Source organism: Dasypus novemcinctus, chromosome 12, assembly GCF_030445035.2.
Source record: "Dasypus novemcinctus isolate mDasNov1 chromosome 12, mDasNov1.1.hap2, whole genome shotgun sequence".
Taxonomy (NCBI): domain Eukaryota; kingdom Metazoa; phylum Chordata; class Mammalia; order Cingulata; family Dasypodidae; genus Dasypus; species Dasypus novemcinctus.
Window position 1 is genome coordinate 34,276,889 of NC_080684.1, and position 25,284 is coordinate 34,302,172.

General features: G+C 59.9%; 2 protein-coding genes across 4 annotated transcripts in view; both read right to left on the minus strand.

Annotated features, from left to right (window-relative positions):
* Positions 1-7,594: 7,594 nt before the first annotated feature.
* Positions 7,595-15,161, minus strand: TAMALIN (trafficking regulator and scaffold protein tamalin). Of its 2 annotated transcripts, none has more exons than XM_058308192.1 (8): positions 14,849-15,161; positions 12,773-12,822; positions 11,198-11,252; positions 11,000-11,102; positions 9,691-9,784; positions 9,525-9,591; positions 9,251-9,317; positions 7,595-8,756 (listed from the first exon to the last, which is right to left on the minus strand). In XM_058308192.1, exons 1-8 carry the CDS (start codon positions 15,098-15,100, stop codon positions 8,269-8,271), a joined length of 1,176 nt encoding a protein of 391 aa, XP_058164175.1. In that variant the 5' UTR covers positions 15,101-15,161; the 3' UTR covers positions 7,595-8,268. The 2 variants fall into 2 exon arrangements, with proteins under 2 accessions (XP_058164175.1, XP_058164176.1); XM_058308193.1 differs by lacking the exon at positions 14,849-15,161 and adding an exon at positions 13,623-13,656.
* Positions 15,162-21,641: 6,480 nt separating this feature from the next.
* Positions 21,642-25,284, minus strand: part of ACVR1B (activin A receptor type 1B) — a 53,862-nt gene continuing 50,219 nt past the window's right edge. The window contains exon 9 of one of the 2 annotated variants that reach the window (XM_058308195.2): positions 21,642-24,724. In XM_058308195.2, the coding sequence (XP_058164178.1) occupies positions 24,599-24,724 (126 nt within the window). In that variant the 3' untranslated portion in view covers positions 21,642-24,598. The remainder of the gene's footprint in view (positions 24,725-25,284) is intronic. The other variant, XM_058308194.2, reaches the window with a different exon arrangement.

The window sequence follows — 25,284 nt, forward strand, 5'->3', positions numbered from 1 at the left end:
ACAGTCTAGGGGGCAGTACAGATAAAATACACATAACATAATGCCACGTAACAAGTAGTGCTATGAAGAAAAGTAGAACTGGGTGAGCGGCTAGAGGATGACTAAGGGAATGGTCAGAGAGGGCTTCTTGGAGGAGGTGGCATGTAGCTGGGATTTGGGAGAAGTGAGGGAAAGAGCCCTGTGCATATGTGAAGGAAAGGCCTTTAATCAGAGCAAGAGCTGGAAGGCCCTGAGATGGGGGGATTCTGGATGTGCTGGAGGAATGATGAAGCTGAGAACACTGCTGGAAAGGGAGCAAGATCAGAGAGGCAGGGGCCTCCAACCAAGAGCCCCCAGGTCTCACTCTCCTTTCTTCCCACTGTGGCACAGGTAGAAGGCAGAACACACATGTTCAAAGTCACGGGCTGAAAGAGAGTCATGTTTAAAATACACCAAGCCTAATACCATCAGCTAACATGTACCAGGCTTACTACATGCCGGGCTTTACCACAACCCGTGAAGCAGGTATTCCTGGCATTACCACCATTTTGCAGATGGGGAAACTGAGGCTGAGAAATGGACAGGCTAAGTGGTTTGCCCAAGGATGGAAATATGAAGTCACAGGGCAAGGAGCTGAACCTGGGCTTGTCTGCCTCCAGAATCCAGGCTTTTAACCATGGGTTCTGCACTTGGGGATAAAACAGCAGGCGCAGCGTGGCCACAATTGTATTGAAATACGTTAAAATGTTTATATATGTAGAAAAAAGACAAAAAGGCAATACATCAAAATGTGATGGTCTCTGGCAGGTGAATTATGCCTCTCCCACCACGATGGGCCAGGGCCAGGGAGAAAGATGACTTTTCCCCCCCAAGAACGCCTCATCCTCAAATGATCCTTTCCAGTTGACAGAGTGTCTTTCTTCACTGTCCTGTATTTTAGTCTTCACCACAGCATTTCACAGGGAAGGAAACTGAGGCTCAGGAAGCCCGCGATTCTTCTGCAGATAGTCTGTGGGGTAGCGGGGACCAGGACACACATGGACGTATCTCCAGGGGTCATGTCAAGGAGAGGAGAGACGAAGGAGAGGTCGGGGCGCGTCTCAATTTCCAATCCCCCAGGGATTGGCGAAGGAGCGCAGCCCAGTGGGGGAGCAGTTCCCGAGTCATTCCAGCAGAGGGCGCCGCCGCCGCGCACGTCCGCAAAGCCGCCGGGGCCGCGCACCCGCAGCCCGCGCGGGGCTGGCGGCTCCGGAGAAGCGCCCCGGGAGGAGCGCCGCCCGGCGTCCTGGCCGCGGTTCAGATGGGTTTGGGGGCCGAGGGGATAAAAGGGGCCGCTGGTGGGGTGGGGCAAGAGAGAGAAGGAGGTCGGAGTCAGGGGGACGCGGTCGGGGTCGGTGATGGAGTCCAGGGTGCTGGGGCGCCGGTGCAGACAGCGGGGAGAGCGAGCGCGGGAGGCAGCTGGAGGCGCGGGGCGGGGGGTGCGTGCGGGGGTGGGCGTGTGCCAGGAGAAGGGCCCGGCGTGGGCGGGGGGAGGGGGTGCCGAATGTCTGTGGGACTTCCTCAGGCGCAAGCGTGGCTGCTCGGGGTAGGCGGTTACTCACCCAGGCTCTGCCACCTGCTTTCCTCCCCGCTCCCAGCCAAGCACGAGCCAGCATCTCCACGTCCACCCCCACCCCAGCCAAAGGCAGCTGCGCCCCCGGGCTGGAACCTGCCTCTGCAGTTCAGCCCTCGGCTTCTCCGCGCCGGAGCCGGTGAGGACGGGGTGGGGGGTGCCCCGCTGCCTTCCCCTTCACCCCGTGCAGGGGCGCCTCGCCCCTGCCCCACCACCCACTCCAAAGGGCCCAGGGCTTGCGGATTAGCCTGCAACCTCTGGGGCACGGCAGCCGGCGGGGTTCCTCAGCACCACCACCAGCGCCCCCGCTGCCGCCCAGTAACTGTTCTAGGACGTGAACCCACGAGGAGCAGCTGCAGGGAAGCCCTGACTGCTGCCAGGCCCCGGCCTCCCCCCTCACCGCCACCGACCACGGGCCTTGGCTACACCGGGTCAGTCAGCAGGTCCTGGGGGCCTGTCTTGTGTCCACACCCCTGTTCCACCCAAAGGGGGGGCCCGGATGTGTCTGATGGAATCCCTGCCCTCCAAGAGCTCCCAGGCTGCCGGGGAGCTGCCCACACACCGACGCTCACAACGCGGGGCAGAAAACGGTTCTGGGCCGGTGGGGGCGCAGGGCACCGGCTCCTGGAGGACGGCGTGGCCTCGGAGCTCAGGGGGCGGGACGCGCGCCCGCAGCTGGAGTCCAAGGTCTCCGGGAGGAGGTTGCTCAGAGGGCTCCAGGAGCACCTTCTTTCCGTATCCATTCAGTAAATCCTCGCTGAGCATTTGGAGCGCCCAAGTCCACCCCAGAACTCTCGAATCCGAATCCTAAGAGTAGGGGAGGACCCCCATCTACCGCGAGAGGTCCCCCGGGTGATTTGCTGCTAGGGTCTCCTTCACTCAGCCAGAGACCACATTTCTCAGAGAACATGGGGTTGGAGCTGGGCCTTCCCTCGGAGGGAGAGGGGGAGCGCTCCGGCAGCGAGTGCTCTGGGTGCCGGCCGTGGGTGGCCTGTCAGGGAGCGGGGGTGGGGGGAGGGATGCGGGAGAGACCGGACCAGCTGCGCGGGGGGGCTGTTCGCTAACTCTGGAGGGGAGCATTATTTTCCTAATTTTTACTTCTTGCATAAATTAGTATGTTCTGTCCTGAAAGACCGAACTCCAAAAATGGAAAATTGACTGAGGCTTAGGTCTCCTTTATGGCAAAAACGCTCCTGTCTTGAAATGCAGTGAGTGTCCTTGTCTTGTCCCCACGTCGCTACCCACGCCCCCCAGGCTGCAAGTTTTCAGACCGAGAAGGGGTCGGTGTAGGGAAGGCGTGTGGTTTGGAATCCATTAAGCTGGATATTCTGGACTCGGGGCTTATTCGTTCATTCACTCATTCCTGCAGACACACCGCCTTCGGCCGACGTGGTGCGAAGGCCCACTCGTGCAGGCCCTGTGCCAGGCGCGGCGGGTCCCGGCGGCGAGCGGGGCGGGCCTCGCTCCCCCGGGAGCGCACAGCGGAGGGTGGGGAGAGGCCGTGGGGCCCAGATGCCACGTGGGGGTGTCCGAGAAGGCTTCAGACAAAGGGCCGTGGAGCTCAGGGGCGGTTCCACTTTTTCCGACTTGAGGCAGGGCTCGAGAGAAGGCTGAAGACGTGGGCTCTAAGAAGGCAGGCGGGCGCGCACGACTCGGGAGATGGTTACCCCTCCGCCGCTCCCCGGGCTCTGAGGGCGGCGCCGAGCCGGGCGGAGAGAGGCGCAGTGCTCCGAGGTCACCGCCGGGGGGCAGGCACAGCTGCGCTCAGCTCGGGTTTCTCTGGCACCCGTTCTGGCTGCTGTGCAGGACTGAGGTCTCCTTGCCCTCTCCCCGGCCCCCTGTTCCTTCCTCCCACTCCTCTGAGCCCAGGACTGTCTCCCGAAGGTCATTTCTTCCACATCAGTGCAGAACCAAACACCCTCCCAGCCGGACACCCTCCCAGCCGGACACCTCTCCCGCCCCCTGGGGAGTCCACACCTCCCACTCTTGGATGTGACTGATTGGTGAGCAGAAAGTGCCTTCTCCTGTCTTCCCTCTCTCCTCCTGCTGCCGTTCAGCGCAGCTTCTCTGGTTTGGTCCCCAGGGCAAATGGAAGCATTCATGGGTTCGTTCCTTCTAACAGGTTTTCTTACCTGTGCCAGCAAAGCCCTTCTCCAAGCACAAGCCCCTTCTGTGCACCCCAGAACCACGTCGAAAGAGCTGCCTTTTGATGGGGATGCTCTCCCTTCGCTGCGGGACAGCACCCGCATCCACAGAACCTTGATCCCTCCGGACCTGATCTCTTCCTCCTTGCTCTGAACCCTTCTCAGACTTCGACTTCTTCAGATCCCCCCTTTCATAGGCCCTCTAGGTCTCACCTTCCTCCCACAGGTGAGTGCCACAGCCTTACCTGCTCAGCTCCTCCTCATCTCCCCAACCCTGTCCACATACTCCTTCCTCCAGGAAGCCTTCCCTCCTTCCAGTCTAGGCTCTAGAACAAAACAGATATGAGAGGATTCCGGCTCTGCCAGCTACCAACTGAGCTACCTTAACCTCTCTGATCCTCAGTTTCTTCATTTGTAAAATGGAGCCAGTGGTACATGGCTCTCAGATGAGGTGGTGGAGGTTGAAGAGCTTAGCACAGTGTGGGGTACATCGTTGGTGCAACTGGGAGACTGGGAGACAGTCCGCTGTCCTTTCTTTCCTGTACGGCTGCCACCCCCACCTCCACTGCCCCCAGCTCCAGCCTGCAGATGGGAACCTACGCTTGTCTCCTTGCCCAGGCGTCTCCCCCCGCGCTTGGGCAGAGCTCTGCCTAGGCTTGGAGACTTGGAGGTGCACAGCCACCTTGCTGGGAAGATGGGGGCAGGCGCCAGGGCTCAGCGGGGACCTCAGAGCAGAACGCCACCTGCAGGGCTGTGTCCTCACCCGCCACGCACCAGGCCTGCCGTGGAGGCCACTCCACTGCTCTGGGATTATTTAGGGGATCTGGGAGAAGGAGACCTGGGTTGTGGGCCTGGTATGGGGGAAGGGCTCCCCCAGAGTCCCCTGGAGGCTCTGGGAAGAGCAGAAGGCTGGTGGGAGGTGAAGGCGAGGAGGCAGGGCAGGCAGGGCAGGGGGAACACCACAGCGACACGCAGCATTCCCAGGCCCTGCGCCTTTCCTCATCCACCCCCACCCCCTCCGCCAAACACACTCCCTGGGTTAATTTTTAGCATCGCAGCTCACACATTAGTCACTCCCTGTCACCCACCTACACGGCAGGAGGCTGCTGTGCTGGTGCCTTCATCCCATCAGCTGAGAGGTGGGATCTGGCCCCGCCCTGGGCACCCCCTCACTCTCTCCTGGGTGCACCCCTCCGGCCTGCTGAACCGGGCTGGGTGAGGGGTACTGACATCACTCCCAAGACTGGCTGCCTGTGTGGAGGGGGACAGGCTGGTAGGAGAGGGGCTGGGAATCTATTCTGGGAGGAGAAAGCCAGGGAGGTCCTTCCAGCCCCCCACGCCCCGTCAGGTGCTGGGCGATGCCCAGGCAGCTGGTCTCCCAGCAGCTCTGGGCTCTGGGAACAAAGGTACGAGAGGGCCCCTCCCCTAGGCCTGGGCCCTGGGAGCTGCCGTGTGTCATCGCTGCAGAGCAGCTGTTCAAACAGGGAGCTTGGGGAAGCTCCATTTTCTTAATCCGATGTCCTCCCTCCCGAGGCCCGGGGAGGGCAGGGCGGCCAGGTGCAGGTGCCCTGGCTAGAGCCACTACCCAGCCCCGAAGGGATTTCCTGAGAAGGGCCCACAGATGCCAGCTACAGATGGAGGAGGGGAAGGGCCGCTGCACCCTAACCCCTGGGGCTGAGAGGTGTTGGTCACCCCTATTCAGGGCTGGCCCCAAGGGCCATTCACTCGTTCAGCACTTGTTTATGGAGCACCTGCCCTCTGGGGATGCAACCGTGAGCAAGACCGGCCCAGGTTCCTACCCGCAGGAAGGCAAAAGGTGTCAGTGCCATTGCCAACCGGGAGAAAGTGGTATAAAAATAAACAATAAGGGGCTTGAGATAAAAGAACGGGAGAGAGGGAAACACTTCCAATCAGGAGATCCAGGGAAGCTCTCTAAGGAGGTGATGTGTAAGCTGAGACCTGACTATGGAGGAACGAGGCTTGCAAAGAGTAAGAGTATTTCAGGCACAGAGAACACCATGTGCAAAGACTGGAGGCAGGAAAAAGCTTGGCGTATTTGAGGAGTGCCAACAGGAAGAAGAGTGTGGTTGAAATCGAAGTGATATGGGAGGAGAAACAATTGGAGGTTTAAGCGGCAGGAACCAGCTCCTGGAGGGCCACCTGCAGGGCTTGCACAGGTAAAGTTGCAGAAGCCGTGCACTGCACAAAGGCTCCCAGGAGTCAGATTGCCAGGCCTACGTAGCTGCTGTCAGCCCAGAGGAAGGGGTGTCTTTTTTTTGCAATTTGTGTGCCCAGAGGGACATGTTATGGGTAGACCATAATGGGTTTGAGCAAATATGGATTGTGATCAGATTTCCTCTTTGAAAAGGTAGCCCTGACTGCTTGTGGAGAAGGGATGATCAAGGAAGCAGGTGGCCAGTGCACTGGTACAGGGGAGAGCTGGGGGGGGGGGGGCTGGCCAGGCTAGGGAAGTGTGCCACTTAGACCCCTCTTAAAGTCACCCCTTATATGCTGGTTACTGACAGAGAGCACTGGAGCAGGAGTCTCCAGTCCCAGTCCCAGCTCTGCCACTAACTTCCTGGGTGACCCTGGACAGGTCACTGCCCCTCACCTCTAAGATTTGGTAACTCACTCTTGGAGAAGCTTTGAGCACTTTTTGAGGGTCTATTCTGTGCCAAGATTGGACAAGAAATAAAGCAGCAAATAGCTAAAGGCCCCCAAGCCCTGCGTCATGGGGAAGGGGGCAGGAAGAAAGAAAAGCTTTAAAGTCAAAAGTTTCAGATGAGTAGTATGACGGAAATAGAACCGTGCCGAGCTCCGTGATACACCGTAACCCAGGGGTGTGTGGCTAAATATTAGGTGTGGGATGGATGCAGAACTGAGTTCTGAAGAAGCTACCTGTGGGAAGAGCAAGTGCAAGGGCGGGGGATGGGGGGATGTCTTAAGTGTTCTAGATACAGCAAGGTGGCCGGAGCAGGAGAGGGGGAGGAGAGCAAGAGCATGTCATCCGCAGCCTAAGGAGTTGGTCTTAAAGATTTATTTATTTCTCTCCCCTCTCCCCCCCACCCCAGTTGTCTATTCTGTGTCTATTTGCTACATCTTCTTCTTTGTCCGCTTCTGTTGTCAGCAGCACGGGAATCTGTTTCTTTTTGTTGCGTCAGTCATCTTGCTGTGTCAGCTCTCCGTGTGTGAGGCGCCATTCCTGGGCACGCTGCACTTTCTTTTGTGCTGGGCAGCTCTCCTTACGGGGTGCACTCCTTGCGCGTGAGGCTCCCCTATGCGGGGGACACCCCTGCGTGGCAGGGCACTCCTTGTGTGCATCAGCACTGCGCATGGGCCAGCTCCACACGGGTCAAGGAGACCTGGGGTTTGAACCGCGGACCTCCCATGTGGTAGGCGGACGCCCTATCCACTGGGCCAAGTCCGCTTCCCTGGGAGTTGGTCTTAAACCATGGAATTTTAGGCGGAGTGACCGTGGCTGGGCCTGTCACAGGCTGGAGGGCCATGGTTGTGCCTCCTGCAGATCAGGCTCCTGCCCTAAGGGAGATCCCCAGTCCTGGAAGGACGGTGCCAAGCAGGGATAGCTAAGGACTTTAGAGCAGCCGCGGGCACTGCTGTCGCGGGGATTCGGGAGGGAGGGCTAAGATGAGCTTCCACAAGAGGCCCACGTTCCGAAGGCGTGGCCTCTGCTCCAGGCCCGCACAGGTTAACATCTCCCAGCCTTTCCCCAGCTGCACGCTCCAAGCAAACGGATGTAAAGTGCAGCGTGTGTGCTGGCAGGGGCGGGGGTGCTTGGTGGAGTCGGCGCTCGCCCAGACCCAAACCTCCCCCGCAGGCAGTCACCACACTGACACAGAGGCAAAAACACAACAATCTTTATACAGCTTGTGGTTGAAAAGCAACAATGTGCAAAACGGCTAACCTCCGGGATGTGCCGGTTACCATCCCCCAAGGGGCGTGGAACCCAGGACCCCTGCCTCGCGGGACCCCGACTTAGTCCTAGGGCCCCGGTAGGGGCCAAGCCCTTAGGGGTCAAGACCCAGAGGGAGGGGACCAGCACCTCGGCCCCCCGGGGCCCACTGGTTAACTGGAACTGCTGATGTGTGGGGGCGCCACGGCCCCAGGGACCACGGCCCCCTGCCGAGGCGAAGGGCGGGGGAGCCAGCGAAGCTGAGGAGAGCGCTTCTTGGGACGGGTCCCACCCCTCCGTGGGGGGGTCTCCTTGGACACCCCACAAGGCACTGCTGACCCGGATGTAGGGTGGCACGCCCCATCTTTGGCCCCTGGACCTCTCCCAGCCCGCGGCCGGCCTGGTCCTCCCCTGCCCCCGCTCCCTCCGTGGTTTGGGGGAGGAGGATGGAGGACGCCTGGGCGCCCTGCTTGGCAGAGACGAGCCAGGAACTACCCAGGCTGCCAGGGGCTGGCAAGGACCCTCTCCCTCCGCGCTGGGGTCCTGGGGTCCCCTCGCCCCCCACTTGTTTTTGCACTGGCTGGAATAAATAAATAAATACCTTCCCCCGCCCGCCCCGGCTCCTACAGCTGGCTCTCCTCCTCCTCCAGGGAGCGGTTGAGTCCGGGGATGAACTTGAGCAGCCGCCGGCGGAAGCTGCGGTACTTGGTTTTGCGCAGGCCCGAGGCACACAGCACCTGCTCGCGGGCCTCAGTCCAGAGCGCGCCCGGGACGCCCCCGCCGCCGCCCCCGCCGGGGCCCGCGCACCGCAGGCTGGCGCTGCGGCTCAGCCCCGCACGCGGCGCGGGGGGCGGCCCCGAGGGCGGGGCCTCGGCGGGGCGCGGGGCGCGCGCGGGCGGCAGCGCGGGCGGCTCGGCGGCCCCGAAGAAGCAGGTGTGGTAGACGGCGTCGTCGGCGTCGCCCCCCGCCCGCCGGGCGCCCCCGCGAGGGCCCCCGGGGGCCGCGAGCAGAGGCCCGAAGGGCAGCGAGCCCGGGAGCAGGCCCGCGCCGTAGAGGCAGGAGCGCACCGACTCCAGCGTGTCGTAGATGCTCGGGTCCTTCACCACGATGCCTGCCAGGGCAGAGGAGGGGGGCGCAGTCAGGCCTGGGGACAGATGTGTCCTGTGCAGAGGGTCAGGGGGCGTGGGGCGGGGGAGACCCCAGCTCCTTCCTCTTGACAATCTGTGTGGTCTCGGGCAAGTCCCAGCTCCGGGGCCCTGTTTCCCTTGTCTGTCAAACAGGAATTTTAAACTCAAAACCTTACGAATTGTGACGCAGTGACCTGAGGGTCTGGGCCACGGAAGGGATTTGAAACAAGCTCTTTGAGAGTCTCGGTGTTCCCATCTGTGAAATGGGGCTGATACTCTAATATTTAACTTCAGAGGGCCATGGTGAAAATAAATGAAAAACGTGTGTATCTAAGCCCAGGGCAGTGTCATAACCAAAGCAATAGCTCAGCAAACTTGTCTTCCCTTTAGAGGTAACCCCCTCCCCATCTGCGGGGGGAGGCATGGCTGGGGGTGTCTGTAGGGGAGCGAGTGGCCTTCAGGGCCCCACCCTACTCACCATGCACCAGCCGCTGCTCCTGCACCATGAGGGACCTGTACTCGCCCCACTTCTCGTACAGGGTTTGCTGCAAGACACACGTGCCCACACACGGTTACCAGGAGGTAGTGAGAAACAGTCAGAGGGGCACACAGAGTGAGGAAGCAGGGTGTGGACAGAAGAGACTTTAAGGTGAAAAAGAGGTGCAGGTCGAGAAACGACCCCCCAAATAGAGTGGGGCCTGCAGGGATCTGGAAAGAGGAGGATGTGGGCTGGACCGCGGGGGCTGCCTCACCTTCAGGTACTGCAGGCGGGCCTCCAGTTCCGCCTTCCGAATCGACATCCCATACAGAGTTTCCAGTCTGCGGAGGTTGGGAAATCAAGGGCTGAATGAGCCTACAGGGTGAGGAAGCACCCAGAGGCTGGGTCCAGAAATCTCCGGGACCGGGGCCTGGACACACCTGAGAACATTGCCCGATGCCTTGATGATGTCAACGATCTCTCGATGCCGAATGCCTTCCACGTTCAGGCCGTTGACACTGGCAATGGTGTCCCCTGCCGGGCAGAGAGGGGGTCAGCATCTGCTCCACGGGGCGTGACAGAAAAATTCCAGCCCCCTACCTTAGCCAGAAAGGGTAGGGGAAATAACCCCCCAAAATACTGCTGAACCTCCACTCCTCACGTTTCTGGGGAGACTTCGGATATCCCTCTTCCCCATCCAAAACACACTCAGAAAACCACAGCCATAGCCTGGATGACTCCTAGCTCGTTTAGGCCCTCAGTGGAGCTGGGCCCTCCAACCCGCTCACCTTGACCCCACTGCAGGAAGGTCCCCCTGGGCTGAGCCTTCCCAGAGCCCCCTGGCTGTCCCCAGTTTCTGTCCAGCCCATGAGATCCAGTCGAGCCAGGGAGGGGCGGAGGATAGGAGCACCAAGCCGCAAACTAACCCAGGCCACAGGCCTTGGCTTCAGACACCCTCTGCCACCGCAGAGCCTCCTGACCCTGCGCGCGGCATGCCGCCATCTCTAAGGGCTCATTTCCCACCTATAAAAAGGGGGGGTGGGTCCCTGCCCGGCTACCTCAGGGATATGGGGAAGATCGGGGTGACAGAGGTTGCGAAACGACTTTGCAAAGCTGCTGGCTACCGCTTGGCTAGCAGGGGCTGCTGGTAAGTGTGCACGGAGGTGAGGTCTCAGGGGAAAAAACGGTGGTGGAATTGGAGGGTGGGGAGTTCAGTTTGTGAAGTCTCAGACTGGCCCCTTGCTGGGACTTGGAAAGGCTAGATGCCACCAATCCCAGCGGTCTCTCCTAGGCCAGGCGTCACTTGCTTGTTAGAGGAAGTAGCACACGTCCCCCAGAGGCGGGCCAGGTTGGGGGCAGTGTGGGTCCTGATCCCCGAAATCAAGCAGATCTAATGGGATCCTGCTCCTTCTCCAACTCCTGCCCATGCTGGATCACCAGAGTGCCAGGAGGAGGTGGGGCAGCAGCAGCCCCTTCCCAGGCACCGGCTCAGCACACAGGGATCCCCTCCCACCGGGAGGTGAGGATGCATTACCACCCCCGTTTTACAAAGAGAACTGCTCAGGGCCACACGGGAAATGGCAAACCTCTCAGAACCCACAGCCCAGATTCTACCCATTCTTTTTTGGGGCCTCCTCTCCACAAAACAGGAGTGGGGAGGGAGACTGAGTTCAGGAGAGATTTCTACCCCCTCTCCTTGCTTGAGAGCAAGGTCCTCCTGCTTCCCCGAGCCCGGAGCTCAGCACTCACCCGGAGTGAGCCCAGCCAGCTGGGCAGGGCTGGACTCGTGGACTCGGCAGACAAACGTCACCATCTCCACGCGCTGCTCCTCCCGGTGGTGAAGGCCGTAGGTCTGTGACAGGCAAGGGGACGCTCAGCCCGGGGTGGACCAGGCCCCTCCCTCCCTCCCACAGCCCCTCACCGCCTCTGTGCGCCTGCCTCTCCCACCTGGAGCTCAAAGCCAAAGGTCTGGTTGTCCTCCTTCTCCAGCGTCAGCACTTTCCTGTGGGCGACACAGGGTCATTGTATAAAGACTGTCAGGATTAGAGGGATCTTGTGCTGGCATTGGCTTGGTCTAGAACATCCAGGCAAGGCTCACCGTCTCCAGTGACAACCCAGGCCCGTCAACCATTATTGAAAAACCCCTCCCCTGACCGACTGCAACGGGCCTAGGGAAGCTGCACAGAATCCGTCCAGCCTCTAGCTGGGGGCGGCGCACTGGGGCTGGCTGCGGCCCCCAGACAGCCTGGACTCGGGGAGTTTTTCAGCCACGCCCCAGCACAGGGAGGTTTCTGGTTCGCCCGGGGAGCCCCGCTGACTGGCTAGCTGAAGCCCCACATTCCAGCCCCAGCCTGGAGCCTGGGCCGTTCCGCAGCTTTGGGGAGAGGGCTGGCGCCACCCCCGGAGGCCAGTCACGAGGCTCCGCGGCCGCAGCTGGGGCGGCCGCTCCTCCCCGCGGTGGGGCCAGCCCACCAGATGTGAGGCCTGGGGGAGGGGAGCCTCGAGGCCGCCCCTTCCCGCACCCGACCCGCCCGACACAATGGCCTGGAGCCACTCCAGACTCTTCCTGCTGGGGGAGCCCAGAGCTTCCTCTGCCCACCCACCCCACCCCCTTCCTTCCCGCCCAGTCAGAGGCAGAGTTACAGCAGCCCCAGAGGCCCCTTCCGAGTCTCAGGGCCTCAGAAATGCCCTGAAGCCCGGGCCCCTCCGCTCCCAGCCTGACCCAAATATCCTCTCCCAGATGCTGAGCAGCGGCTCCCAGCTCCGACGCGAGCCCCCCCCCCCACCCCGGCTGAGAGCCGGCCTTTCCCCAGTTTGTATTGGGTGGGGGGTGGGGGCCTCTGGGTAACTGGAAGTTCTGGGTCCACCCCAGTCCTCCCCGGTTTTCTGAAGGGGTCAGCAAACTTTTTCTGTTAAGGGTATGAAAGTAAATATTTTAAACTTTGAAGGCCGCACACGGTCTCTGTTTTTATCTTTACAACTCTTTGAAACATGTAACGTCCAGCTCAAGGGCCAAACAGGCCATTCTGGCAGTAGTCTGCTTATCCATTTTAGAAGCCAGGCCCAAATGAGGAACGAGAGCAGAGAAGGGGAACGGAGGTGCCAGGTGCTGGGGTCAGCACCCACTTCTGCCCACACCTCGGACCCTTCCTGAGACGGTGGCAGAGGGCTGGGATCTGGAGGCCCGGCCGCCAGGCTGGCTGAGGACATTCCCCTGCAGCCTTCTTAACCTCTGCCACCTGCCACCTCCCATTGATCTGGAGTTTCCCGGTTGGGGGGGTGGGGCGGTAATTGGCAGAGCCCGGGGGGGGGGGGGGGGGGGAGTTGAGGGGCACCCGATGACTCAAGTCCCCACCTCCTTCCCACAGCCCACACCCCCACACCCCCACCTGCCCCTCACTCCCAGCAGGAGGTGGGGAATGTCTGCTCTGCGCTGGGCTGAGATCGCTGATGGTGTGCTCCCCCCACGCCTCGCATCCCACCTGTTTGGACCAGGGCAGGGGCTGGGTGCTGGTGACTCACCGCTGCTGCTCAGGACTCTGGCTAAGATTCTTCCAGCGGAATCCAGAGCCCTGGGGGGCAAAGAGGAAGAGTAGGAAGGAACAGGTGAGACGGGGGCTGTCCTCCAGCCCGGGCTGTGCCCTGCGGACCTGGCTCCTCGGTTCACCTGCTTTGGTGCTGGAGTAACTATTTGCTGAGTGTCCCTATTCGTTTCTCCTTAGGCTTTAACCCTGATAGCCGGGGCTGGGTGGGGGGAAGTACAATAGTCCTCCTGGGTTCCAGACACCTGAACCTCTAGCTCCCTGCTGGTTTCCAGGCTGGGGGCACGGGGGGGGGGGGGGGGGGGGGGGGGGGAGGGGGGGGTATGGGGTGCTTTCACTCTAGGGTGGTCTCCAGCCCCCAGGGTGCATGTAGAACTGGGGCCTCCCAGACCCTGCAACCTGAGACTCTTCCCAGATGGGATTCAAAGAAGGGCAGGGGGCCCTCGAGCTCAGAAACCATCAAAGCACCGGAAGCCCTCGCCAGGGTCACTCTCCCTAATTTCATAGACTGAGGCTTGGCAGAGCTGGGGCCAGAGGCCAGGCCTGGAGAGCAGGCAAGCCCCACTCAGTGCGGACGGGCAGGGGACGGAGGGGCCGAGCTTGCCCCCCACTACAGGCCATTTCAGGGACCGGGTGGGGCCCAGCCACAGGTGGACGGATGTGCCCAGCGCCACCTGGGTCTCTCGACATTGTCATATATTTTGTGGCTTTCAGGGACCCCCCCCCCAAAAAAAAATCTCAGATCTCAACTTGTCTTTAAGTCTCACCATACGTAAGGAGAAAGATTGGGAATTTTGTTTTGAGGGAAGGGTGACAGCAGACGGTCCTACCTGTTTAGGGCCCTTGAGAGGCCAAAGCAGTGTCTTCTCCCTAAATTACAGGTCCCTGGCAGACACCCTGTCCCAGACCAACCCTTTCCTCTTTCGCTCCAAACAGCCCAGTGACGTTGGCAACCCCCCCCCACCACCAAGTTTCCCCAAGGCCAGGAAGAGAAGGGACCCCTCTTTTTCCCGAGTCAAAGATTAACCTCAGGGGTGGGAGCAGTCCCCAGATGGGTCAGGGAGGCAGGACTAGGCAGCATAGAGAGACCCCTTTGTCTCTCATCCCGATTTTCATAAAATGCAAATTCTCAACAAGCTGTTCATTGTGTTGGGGGTGGGGGAAAGAGCCGGGGGCCAGGGGAGGAGGAGGCGGGTGAGTGGGGAAGGGCCGCCAGCCCCCACTCCTCAACCTGGGGCTCTCGGACCCACTTCTGAGCGCCCGGGTCCCCTCGGGCCAGAGGAAGAGGCTCGGAGGGGGCGACTCCGCCCGCATCCTTCCTGCCCCGCGGGCGCCCGAAGACCCCTCCCACCGCGTCCGGTCCTGGCCGAAATCCAGACGGCGGTGGCCCCCGCACCTCAGACGCCGGGCAAGGCGGCGGGCCGCGAGCCCACGAGCCCGGGCGTCCCCTCGGAAGGGTGTGCTCGCCGGGGTCGGCGGCGCCCCACGCACTTCCTCAGCGTGGGAACGCACGCGGCGCATCTGCCCGCCCTCCCTCCGCCACCGAGGGCTGGTGGACGGTCAGCGTGTCCGGGGAGAAGCGGCGGGACTCCGTCCCGAGCTCTCCCTGTCCCGGGGGAGCGTGTCCTGGAGGCTGAGGGACACCTGCACGCGGGGAGGCGCGGCGTGGGCTGGGGGTGCGGGGAGCCAGATGGAGAAAGGGATGCTGGGGAAGGGGCGAGGGCGCTGGACGGGGCGGCGCGCGTGGGGTGGAGGGCAGAACTAGAAACACAAGACCTTCGGGGTGGGGGAATGGAAACAGGGGCCACCGCGTTCAGAGCAGCAGGGGCGGGGGGTAGGAGAGGTTTGCGCCTTCTGGGAGGAGGGCCAAGGGGACTCCCCAGGTTCTGAGCGTGCCGGGGGGGGTCAGCGGGCTGGGGACCCTCAGTGGGCCCCGAGGAGGGAACGGAGTGGGGATCGGCGGGGATGCGGGGTGTAGCAGGCTCTGAGGAAGGGACTCTGGCTATCCTGAGCGCTGGGGAGCCCCGGGGGCTTGGGGGGATTGGGGAGGACGCACCTTTCGGCGGGGCAGGGTGCCCCCGGACACGGCGAGCGCGCGGTACAGCTCGGCAGGGTGACAGTCCTCCAGCGCCGCGTACAGCTCGTCCCCGGAGGAGCCAGGGGCGGCGGCTGCGGCTGGGGGCCCCGAGGCCGGGGTCCCGGCGGGCGCGGCGGGAGCGACTTCCGAGTCTGGAGCCGAGGCGGCGGGGTCTCGGGCAGCCGCCGCCTCCTCCTTCTGCTGCAGCTTCCTGAGTCGGCGGAGGGTCATGGCTGCGGCGCGGGCGCCCCTCGGCGACGGCGCTCGCTGCGCTCGCGGCGCTGGCAGCGGCTCGGGGATGCCAGCGGGGCGGGCGGCGGGTCGCCTCTCTTTATAGGCTCCCGGAGCCCGGCGGGCGGGGGCGCCAGCAGGGGGGCGGCCTCCCGGTGGCCCCGCCCCCGGCACGACCGGCCTCGCCCCTGGGGGGCTCCTGGGCCCCCCGGAGTGCCCGGTCCCGCCCACGGCGCTTCAAGGCGCACGAAATTCCGGGGGCCGCTTGGGGACCTGGGCGCCCAGTGAAGGGAATTCGCCGCGGAGAGGAGGGGAGAGGCAGGGTGTCCCGGGGGGTGGGGCCAGGGGTCTCCGTGATACCTTGAAAGGCTCTGTGAAGGGGCACTCCGCCAGACTGGGAATTTGGGAATGGATGGCCTTAGAAAGCCACCGAGGATCTGGGCTGGGCAGTCAGGGGTCCTTGTGAGGAGGCCTGGGGGTCCGGGGGGGAAGATTCGAGGTTCGGGGGCCCGCAGAAGATTTGTAGGCCAGGGGAAAGGCAGCGGGGCCATGCGGGGGGGGAGGAGGGAGGAGAGGCGCCTCGTTCCACCCCAGGAGTGAGGGGCTTGGGCGCCGCCCCCTGGGCCTAGTAACTGGCCTGAGAGGAGAGGGAGCCCCCTCTCCTAGCCCTGTCTAGGTGGAAACCCAGAAAGTAGGGGTAACCCCGGCTCTGCCTCACCCGGCCCCTCAGAGGGTCAGGAAGGGACCCCTGACCAGCCTCTTCAGCTCCTCATGTCGAAGGCCGGCTGCCCCTTTCCCTACTGTAGGGTGGACTCCGAGGCAGGAGGTGGGTCTGAGCTGAGCGGGTATTAGGGCAGGGGTCCTTTGTCATCCTCTGACCCTGCCTTAGGGACCGTCCCCTGGACTTTGCTACCAGGCCACAGGAGAGGCAGGAATGGCCCAGCCTACGACTCTGTCGTCAGCGGGACCCGAATAAGAAGTGAGAGGAGGAAGTGGAAGGCCACGCCTGGCGCCTGAAGAGCGGGCGGGCACCGCAGGGCGTCGGCACCGCAGGCTGGGGCTCCACTGCCCGACATTTGCCTCTGACAGAGGCGGCAGCTCGGGGATGCACTGTCCCAGCCTGTCTCCACCCCCTCGTCTTCCCACGCCTGTGCCATGCCGTTCCAGCTAACATTTATTGAGCATTGCTGTGTGTGCTTTTACGTACGTGTATTAACTTACTTAGTCCTCGGAAAAACCCTATGAAGTAAGTCCAGATGAGGAAACTGAGGCCCAGAGAGGTTAAGTAACATGCCCTAGGTTCCTCAGTTGTGTCTTAACGACTCTGGGACACTGCTTTCAGGGCTTCGTTCATCCGGCGCTGGAGTCCCGCTCTGCGCCAGGTACTGGCTAGGCCCTGGGGTCCCAGAGGCTCTGGTGGGCAGGGGTGCACTGTACCTGTGCTGTGTTAACACGCGGCAGGGGCAGTGCAGAGAGGCGAGCGGCCACATCCACCTTGGGGAAAGGCTATTCTGCATCTCCTATCTCCTGCCTATCTCAGTTCTTCAGGTTTCCTGGCCTCCTTATCTGGCCTCCTTGAGTCTCTATCGGTCTTTTCCCCACCCTGAGGCCCTTGGGCCCCCAGCTCCTGTAGGAAGTGGGGGTGAGGGGTACTTCTCCACCCCTTAGTGATTGCACAAGTCCAGGTGGCTGCACGCTCGTGGGAGGGGAGGGCAGGGGGTGGATTGGGGGCTGCAAAGAGTCAAGAGCTAGCTCCTTAGTCTCTCCCTCTCCTCCCTTCCCCCGCCCCCCGTTGGCACCACCAAGTGGCCATCGGTGGAGGGGCCGAGGGGGTGGCGGTGGGGAAACATGGGACTCTATTGTGAAGCATTAGCACAGATGGACCCCTGGACCGTCTGTTGCCTGCTCTTGACAGACGGCATCTGTGCTGGGGGTGGGGGGTGGGGGGCGGCGATAAGCAGAGGCTGGAGGGGCACTGTTTTCTGTTCTATCCACTCAGTGCTTATTCCGCCAGGGCATGCTGTACGTCCTCCTCTGGGAAAGACCACCATCCCACCCATCCCAGGCGGTGAAGGTGGCCTGAGACCGGAGTCCCACAAAACCGTGTGTACCCACGCTGTGGAGCCGTTCCTCCCCCAGGCTGGCCCGGAGGCAGAGAGGGCCCCTCAATTTATGCAGGTCAGCCTGTCTCCCTGCTCCAAGTGAGAGACCACCACCAGAGGACCCCAGAGTGAGGGTGGGCCCAGGAGATGAAATGTGTCAGGCCCATTGCCTGATTTCCTCAAGTCCGAGAATTTCGGGATCAGAAAGGGCCTTGGGTACCATGTGGCCCAGGGGACAAACTGAGGCCGACAAGGGAAAGGCGGTGGCAGAATCGGACAGTGGAACCCACTGGAACCCAGGTCTCCTGACTCAAACTGGGTGTTTTCCCACCCGTGCTGTTTGAGTCAGCCTCTGAGCCCCTCTGAGCACTCAGAGACCCGGGGCTGCTTCCTCCCCACAACCTCCTCCGTTTCTCCAGGGAGGCGGTGGGGAGCCCAGGATACCACACTATGGGGTGGTGATGCCCTCTGGTGGCCGTGAGTCTCCCGGGAGAACGTCTTCAAACCCGACTTCGAAAGGTTGTCTGACTGCTGGTGCCAGGCTCCGCCTGGCCCAGCCCGGGCATCTGGAAAGCCCAGTCAAGTTTAAGGATCCCCCCGCGGCAGGGCAGCCCCTTTCTCAGCGGAGACTCCAAGCCCCACCTGGCCACTGAGCTCTGGAATGTAACATCTGTCAGTTAGGAAGTTGGGTTTTTTGGATCTAAGCGGATGCTTCCCGGCGGCAGGTAAAATTCATCACAGCGCAGACCGACAGCTGGAGGGTCTTCTCTGTGTAGCAACCTTGACCCTTGGCTGTCTGCGAGGCCCTTGAAGCTTTGCCTTTTCCAACTCGGCAGCTTCCTCCCAGGCCTGCGTCTCGTCTAGCACCCGTTCTCATCCTATTCTCTGCAGCCCTTAAAGCTTGGGGGTGGGGGTGGGGGTGGGGTGGGATGCATTCCTGCACACTGCCTGCAGTTTCATTCCAGGATACCTCCCCCTCCTTACTCCCCCCTCCAGGAAGTCTCCGTGCAAAACCCCCACTCCTCTGGCTCCTCAGACATCTGTGCTCATTCTGTCCCTTATTCACGAGCAAGTCTCTCTTTCAGAATGAGGTCCCCAGGTTTTACCTTCCTTTTGACCCCCTGCCCTAGCTCCTAGCAGCCAGTAAAGGGCTTGGCCTGGTGAGGGGGGATGAGGGCTGGGCCCCTAGCTGCCAAGACAGGGCTGGCTAACACCTCTTCTCCTTGGGGCAAACCCTTGCCCAGGTATCTGACAGTCAACAGTCCCCCCTGGAGGAAATGGGGGAGAGCTGACTCGCCCCCACTGACCTGCTCAGGCTCTAGGCCACCATTTGAACATGTGGGGCTCAGGCCCCTCTGGAGTCTAACTCGCGTCTCAGAGCTCTGGCATGGTCATATCAGGTCTCTGAACTGGAAGGGAACAATAGCTACTGGGGGCCCCTCTCTGGGTGCTGCCCCTGCTTCTAAGCTGGGGAGGTGGGAGGGAGAGGGCCTGGGGCTCGGCTGGCTCTCTGGTCCACTAGGAATGAGGGCTGGACCCCTAGTTGCATGACACTGCCTCTCAAGGGACACATGGACAGCAGGTGGGCAGCTGCCTGGGCATGGAGTGGTTGCTCTTCTCAAGGACTCCCACTGCCCAACAACTTCCATGGGGGGGGGGGAGAGAGAGAGAGAGTGTGTGTGTGCGCGCACTGGGGCCCAGGGGAAGGAGCCCAGTGGCAGGCTGGATCCGGCCCAGCTCAGACATTTCTCCCTAGCCTGAATCCAGTGGGAAGAGGGGCAGGGTAAACGTGGCAGTTTGTGTCAGATATGGGTGGCCTGTGGGTCTAGGGACCTATTTTGCCTCTTGGGAGGGGACAGCAGGGTGCCTCTGGCTTGAACAGATCAGAGTGGCAGCAGGAAGGGTTAACTCTCCAGTGTTCCGTACAGCATTTATGCACATTCCCAAGAGTGTGTATTTTACTCAGCCTCCTGTCAGAACTGGTACATATCTAGCTATGATGGAAAATGACAGCTTTTGTAGCCCGACTCCCCAGAACTCTTCCTTCCTGTCTCCTTTCTTGGCACATAGGTATGCCCCGTTGCTTCCGCCCCAATTCCCTCTTCCAGGGGACAGCGTCGTGCGCCCACCCTCCCAGCCCCCAAACACACGTGTGCAAGACTGCCAGGCTAGCACCGAAACGAGGTCAGTTCCCATCCTTCCCTCACCGCCCACACCTGCCCTGCCCCAAACCTGTAGTTTCTAACCCTGTCTCTGCGCTCCTGCTCTGCCAGTCCTACGATCACCTTTCCCGGGCCCGCGTCCCTCGCTCCTGGACCACGTGCCTCCCCCCAACACTCACAGCTTCCCAAGCACAGAGCATACCACCCTTAAGCCCTTCCCTACACCAGGAGTGACAAATGGGCTTTACCTCAGGGGACACCGTCACAGAAGCATCCTATTGAGAAGCATCCTATTGAGAAGAATTTGGAGGCCAAGTCCAACTTGAGGAGCAATTACTGGGGATTCCCACACTCAGAGGGGGAAGTGATGGCACCCCTCAGCACATGAACTCTCCAAGACTTCCAGGGAGCACCTCTGGCCCCCGACTACAGCCATGCTGGACACCAGTGGATCCTGCAGGGCGACAGTCTTTTTTTACAACCCCCTCCTCTCTGCATTCAGTAGGCCAATGCCTACCACAAAACAGACGTCACCTCTCTCAACCCTGAGCTCCTCTGTCCTGGGTTCCTACAGCATTTGTGTCTACCTCGTTCACAGCATTGCCCTCGCCCGACTGTGCTGTTCTACTTGCTGCTCTGGTCCACAAGACTGGAGCCCCTGGAGGCAGGGGCCACCTCTTTTCTCTCCCCCGGCACCCCTGTGCTTCCACAACGCCTTGTGTATTGCTCTGGACCGGGCCTGGCCAACATCTGCCTTGCTACACACTCTCTCTCTCTGCAGCATAAAGTCCTTGAAGAGCACAGGTCACGGGTTGTCCATCTTTGTGTTAAGCCTACTGCTTCAAGCACTTAAAACGCTAATTAGAAGAGCCCAGTCCATCTGGTTGTTCCTTAAAGCTTTGCATGCCATTATTCCCCACCCTTGGTTCCTCCCAGATGGGCTCAGTGCTCTCCGCCTTATTCCTGAAGCCCCACCATGGCTGACCATGAAACTTCTAACAACTTTTTTTTTTTTTAAAGGTATCAAACTGGGGATTGAACCCAAGCTCTAAAAACTTTTATGACTACATTCCAAACAAGTTCCAACTATGAGAAAATACCTTCCTGCCCCTTCCTGGCTTGAACTGCAGCCTTCTTGCCCCCCTCTTCCTCACTGTGTCCCCCGATGTGCCTGACTCAGTCTCTGTGAACTCTACTCCTGATTTTGTGTTTAACAGGCATGTTCTCTGGACTGTAAATATCTGAAGACACCCTGGTCTGGGGGGACAGAAATTTGAGATGGCTGAAACAAAAAAAAATCCCGAGGGCTACACCATTCAAATGAGTTCAGGTCCCCTGTGCCACAGGACTGACAAAGGTGAAAAACTGTCATTAGCCTTCGAGGCACCAGAATGGTTGCCATCCTGATTTTCAAACTGGTTAAGTGGAACCTGCAATCCACATCCTAGAGGAATTTTAGGTCCATGCCTGGCAAGACGACTGACTACTCAGGTTGGTTTGTGAACTCTTAACTGTAAGGGCTCTTCATTTGAACTGGGTTGGGGTTCACTACAAATCACCTTTCCTTCCAATGGAGAAGGGGCTCAAAGAATGCTGTGGCCAAAAAGTCTTGCCCCATCAGCAAGGTACTTGGGCTTCTGCTGCCATCCCTGCAGACAGGGTTATGGCCAGGAGATGAGGGTCACTGTGATACATGCCAACCTTAAAGCAAACTTCCACAGGTTAAGGTGCCTGCCACAGGGGAGTCGAGTGCTTGATGGATGGTGACCCAGCTGACTGTTAGGGTCCCATCTCAATTTTGGGTCCTTTAAGCCTAGAGATAGAAGACACGCCCACCCACACCTGATGCAAGTACCCAGTGAAGACTCCCACCTCAAAGTCACCTACGCATCCCCAAATTCACATGTAGACTCCAATTTAGGAGAGAGAAAGCAAAACTGGGAGAGCTTCTAGGCTATCCAAGACTAGTTGGTGTCCCTTCTTTTGTAGAGAAAAATGCTAAAAGACACAACAAAAAGCGCATCTGGAGTCTGTCTTCTGTTCCCTCTTATGTGCCAGGCCCTCCCTCTGTGCAATACAAAGAACAGTCTCAGGAAGGTCCATAAAAGACGCTCAGCTCGGGACCATTTCGGGAGGTGACGTGTTACAACTGGTACATTAGACCCTGGCAAGTTGGGGGTAGAAATACCTTAGAACCATCTGCCCCATTCCCAACTTCCCTGACAAAAGCTAGGTGGTCACTCCATATATGTAAGACAGATGGCACCAGAACAGCTCTTCTGTGAATAAAACTTTTAATAATGTACAGCAGAAATCGGACAGGCTCATTCTTATATTAAAACAAAAGATTTCCTATATTACAATTTATTTACATTTGCATACTGAAGAGGTAAAGTGTCTAAGTGGCTATTTTACAGTCCTTTCTAATAAAATGTACAAAAACAAACAGAAGTACCGAGGATGCCGTTCGGGGGCCCTAGTGGCGATGTAAGAACGGGCTTGCACTTGGTCTGTGAATCCAGAAATCTGGAGGTGCAGGCAGCCCTGTGGATCACAGGTCGCCTCAGGGACCCAAGGACCAGTTAGTTTCTCCCCAACTCTTGCTTGGTGTTAAGGGGGAGGGGGGAACCCCCACAACTGCTCCGTCTCCCCCAGAGGTGGAGGAGCTGGCCTGCGGGTCTGGTGAGCACGGGCTCTGGGGAGCGCTAGTGGCTGGGAGGTGCTGGGTCGGCGGGGGCCGGCGGGTCCCAGAGGCTAGCTGTGACTGGGGCTGAGGAGTCTAAATTCCATCACCTGTAACCCGCCAAGGTCCTGCTGCAGGGCAGACGGGTGGAGGGCCAGCAGGGGTGGGGAAAGGTCCCCCTAATGACACAATTAGTGTTCAAGGGAATTGAGTCAGTGGCCAGTAAATTGGCCTAAAGGATTACGGGACGATCTCCTTTAATGCAACGGAAGAAGCAGTACATCAGGAAAATAAATAGAAACGCCAGGAGCGTTGGGGAGACCGAGGTCAGCAGGGGGAGGGCTCTTCCCTCCTCCACAGGCTTTGGCAGAGAGTCGCTGGGCTGAAAAGGCAGGGATGCTTTGAGGTCGCTTACGTCACGTGCCTCCCTTGGGGGCAGGAAGGGGGCTCAGAATGAATGCAGTGATTTGGGGTCTCACCTGGGGCTCTGAACCTCAGCTCATTTGTGGTGGGCATCCTCTCTCCTCGGTGGTCTCACAGAAGAGCTGTAATTCCGGGTTCAAAAGGTGCTCAGAACCAACTATGACATTTTCTGGTCTCAAAGCAGGAGCCGGCTTCTTTGAATCAGCTCCTTTTTCGGGGCTCCAGGAGTAGGACTCAAGCCTGTCCTGTTCACAGTTGTAGTCCCAGGGCTTAGCACGCTGCCTGGCACCCAGCAGGCACTCAGTAAACATTTGCTGAATAAATGCCTGGAGGAGAAGGCAGAACCAGCTGGACAGTGCACCAAAGGCTACGCCCGGGACCAAGCACCACCTGCAGACCTGGGGAAGCGGGAGGAACAGAGTGCGAGAGAGACTAACCCCAGGGCAAAGAGGAGATGTCAGCGCTGTGCGGGGACAGGCTCAGGTACAAGGGCGAACGCTTCCAGTGTGATTGAGCTGTGTGCCTTTGACTGGAGAATTTTTTTGTGGTTATTTTATAGGGATTTCTTTAAAAACAAACAGATTGAGAGGTAATCATCACATAAAGATGGTTTTCCTTTTACAAAAACGTTAAAAAAAAAAGTTAAAATGCAGACCCTCCCAATAAAATAGAATAATAAAATAAAACAAAATAAAATAAAATAAACCCAAAGCACTCCAGTTAAAAGTTATGGCTTCAGAGTTATTATATACCTAAGATATGCTGACCAAATCACCACCCACAGCCGTGCTCCTAGACTTCATTAAATACTATATTCAGATTAAATAACATGTCCGGCTCAGGCTATTCCCCAGTAGGGCCCTTGAAGTGAATGCAAATCTCCCAACTTCCCTCCACCCTGATCAGATAATCCAGTAAAGTGAGACTCATGCAGATGACTCCCCCCACCCCAGACTCCCTCCCCACTCCTTGGCCCCCCAACAACCCCCCCCCCCCCGCCCCCGGCAAACCCACCACCATCTAGAAAATACACTGCTGTTTCCAGAGTCTGGGACATGAAAGACAGGTGTGACATTCCAGTCAGAGTCCCAAGAGCTGGACTTGAAATTCCTCGGCCCTTCCTTGAAGTTGCTGGCGACGGTGTCCTTGGGCTGGCTCGTTTCCCACGGTTGCTGCTGACCACAACACCCAAGACTCCCACCAAGATTCTTTCCCTGCCCTTCCCACCCTATTCCCTAATGTTTTGACCCAAAAGCCTCTCCTGCCACGGACAACTGGGTCGGCTTTGGTTCCACAGTCTGAAATGGAGGAGAGCTGTGTTGACACGGGGGTGGGCAGAGCAGCCTTCCAGGAAGGGAGCACCACCGTGGCATGGGGGGCTTTGGGGAAAGGGGACGGGGTGGGAGAGGCCTCCAGAAAGGGGCACAGGGAAACGAGATGCTGCTCACTACTGCACACAGAGGCACCAGCACGGGAGACGCACGACCACACCCCGGCCTGCACATGCACAGAAAGCCCAAGTAGGTAAGTGCACACTGACAGACACACACACACACGACACACATGTGGAGGGCGTGCCGTGGACCCGGCACAACAGGGGACGCGCCTCGGCACATGCACACACAGCTGGACAGACAGGCAGCAGATGCGGCCTCCACTGGCAATCCCTGCAGATGTCCGTGAGGGGGAGGAAGCACTCGGCCAGAGCTGCCACGGGAGGGGCGGCCTTGGGGCGCCGTGCTGGCCCCCGACGGGGACCCTTAGTGCTGCTCAGCACGGCCCCTCTGGCCCCTCCTCGGCCACCCCCTGCACCACTCCCGGCCGCGTGCCAGGGGCCCCGGGTCTTGCAGGACTTCCCATTACAGCCGGTTCAAGTTGTGGCATTGAGTTCTCTACGCGATTCGCTCTGAGAGTCTCCACGCCGTTAGGAGGTAAAAAGAAAAGTTGTCTGCGTCTCAAACCCGACAGGGGAGGGAGGAAGGCTCCTGGGCTCCGTCCCTCTTGCAGGCCAGGGGTCCTGGCCGCAGAGGGCTGGGCAGAAACGAGAGGTAGGCCTCCGTCGTGCGCTCAGCACGCAGCTCTGCGTGTCGCTCTCGCTGCCCAGGGCTGCGCGCGGGGGAAGCGCAGGTTAGATCTTCACATCCTCCTGCACGCTGAGCTGGGAGAGGGTCTTCTTGATGCGCAGTGCGGTCAGGCGGGCTGCGCCGTTGGCGTACCAGCACTCCCGCATCATCTTCCCCATCACCCGCAAGGCCTGCGCAAGAGACCCAGGCGGCGTCAGCCTGACCGTGCCTGGCGCAAGCCCTTCTCATCTCGGGGCTCTTGCTTCTGTCCCTGCCGCCCCCTCCCAAGTCCAGAGCCTGCCGCTCGCCTCCCCACCACCTCCAGGGCGAAGCTGTGTAAGCTCTCCTCCTGCCCTGGCTCTGCCGGCCTTAAGCGGCAGGTGGTTTGGATGAGACAGAAAAGCTGCAGCCTGGACAGTGGGGACCCTCCTCGAACCGAGTACAGCCAGCCACCCCCATAATCTGTAGAATCTTGGAAGAAATGCCGCCAAACAGCGAGAGATCTCAAAATCATTTCTTGGTGAGAATGACTGCTTACTAATTATGCTTAAAGAGAAAGGCGTCTGCAATGCCATGGTTCCTATTTTGAGATGGGGGTGGTGAAGGAGGAAGAGGAGAGTAGCCCCTTAAAAGCTACACTGTCGTTTCCCAGACACAGCAGACTGCAGCGGGCAGGCCACCCAGCCATGGCCCCTGGCGAGCAGGGGCTCCACCTGACCAGCGGCTGCCCTCGGCCAGTGGCTTTCAAAAT

Coding starts and splice junctions, on each gene's coding strand:
- TAMALIN (XM_058308192.1), bottom strand. CDS start 15,100: ATGACCCTCCGCCGACTCAGGAAGCTGCAGCAGAAGGAGGAGGCGGCG. Junction 11,103..11,197: donor CCTTTGGCTTTGAGCTCCAG/GTGGGAGAGGCA, acceptor TGCCTGTCACAG/ACCTACGGCCTTCACCACCG. Junction 9,318..9,524: donor CCCGCCTGCAGTACCTGAAG/GTGAGGCAGCCC, acceptor TGTGTCTTGCAG/CAAACCCTGTACGAGAAGTG.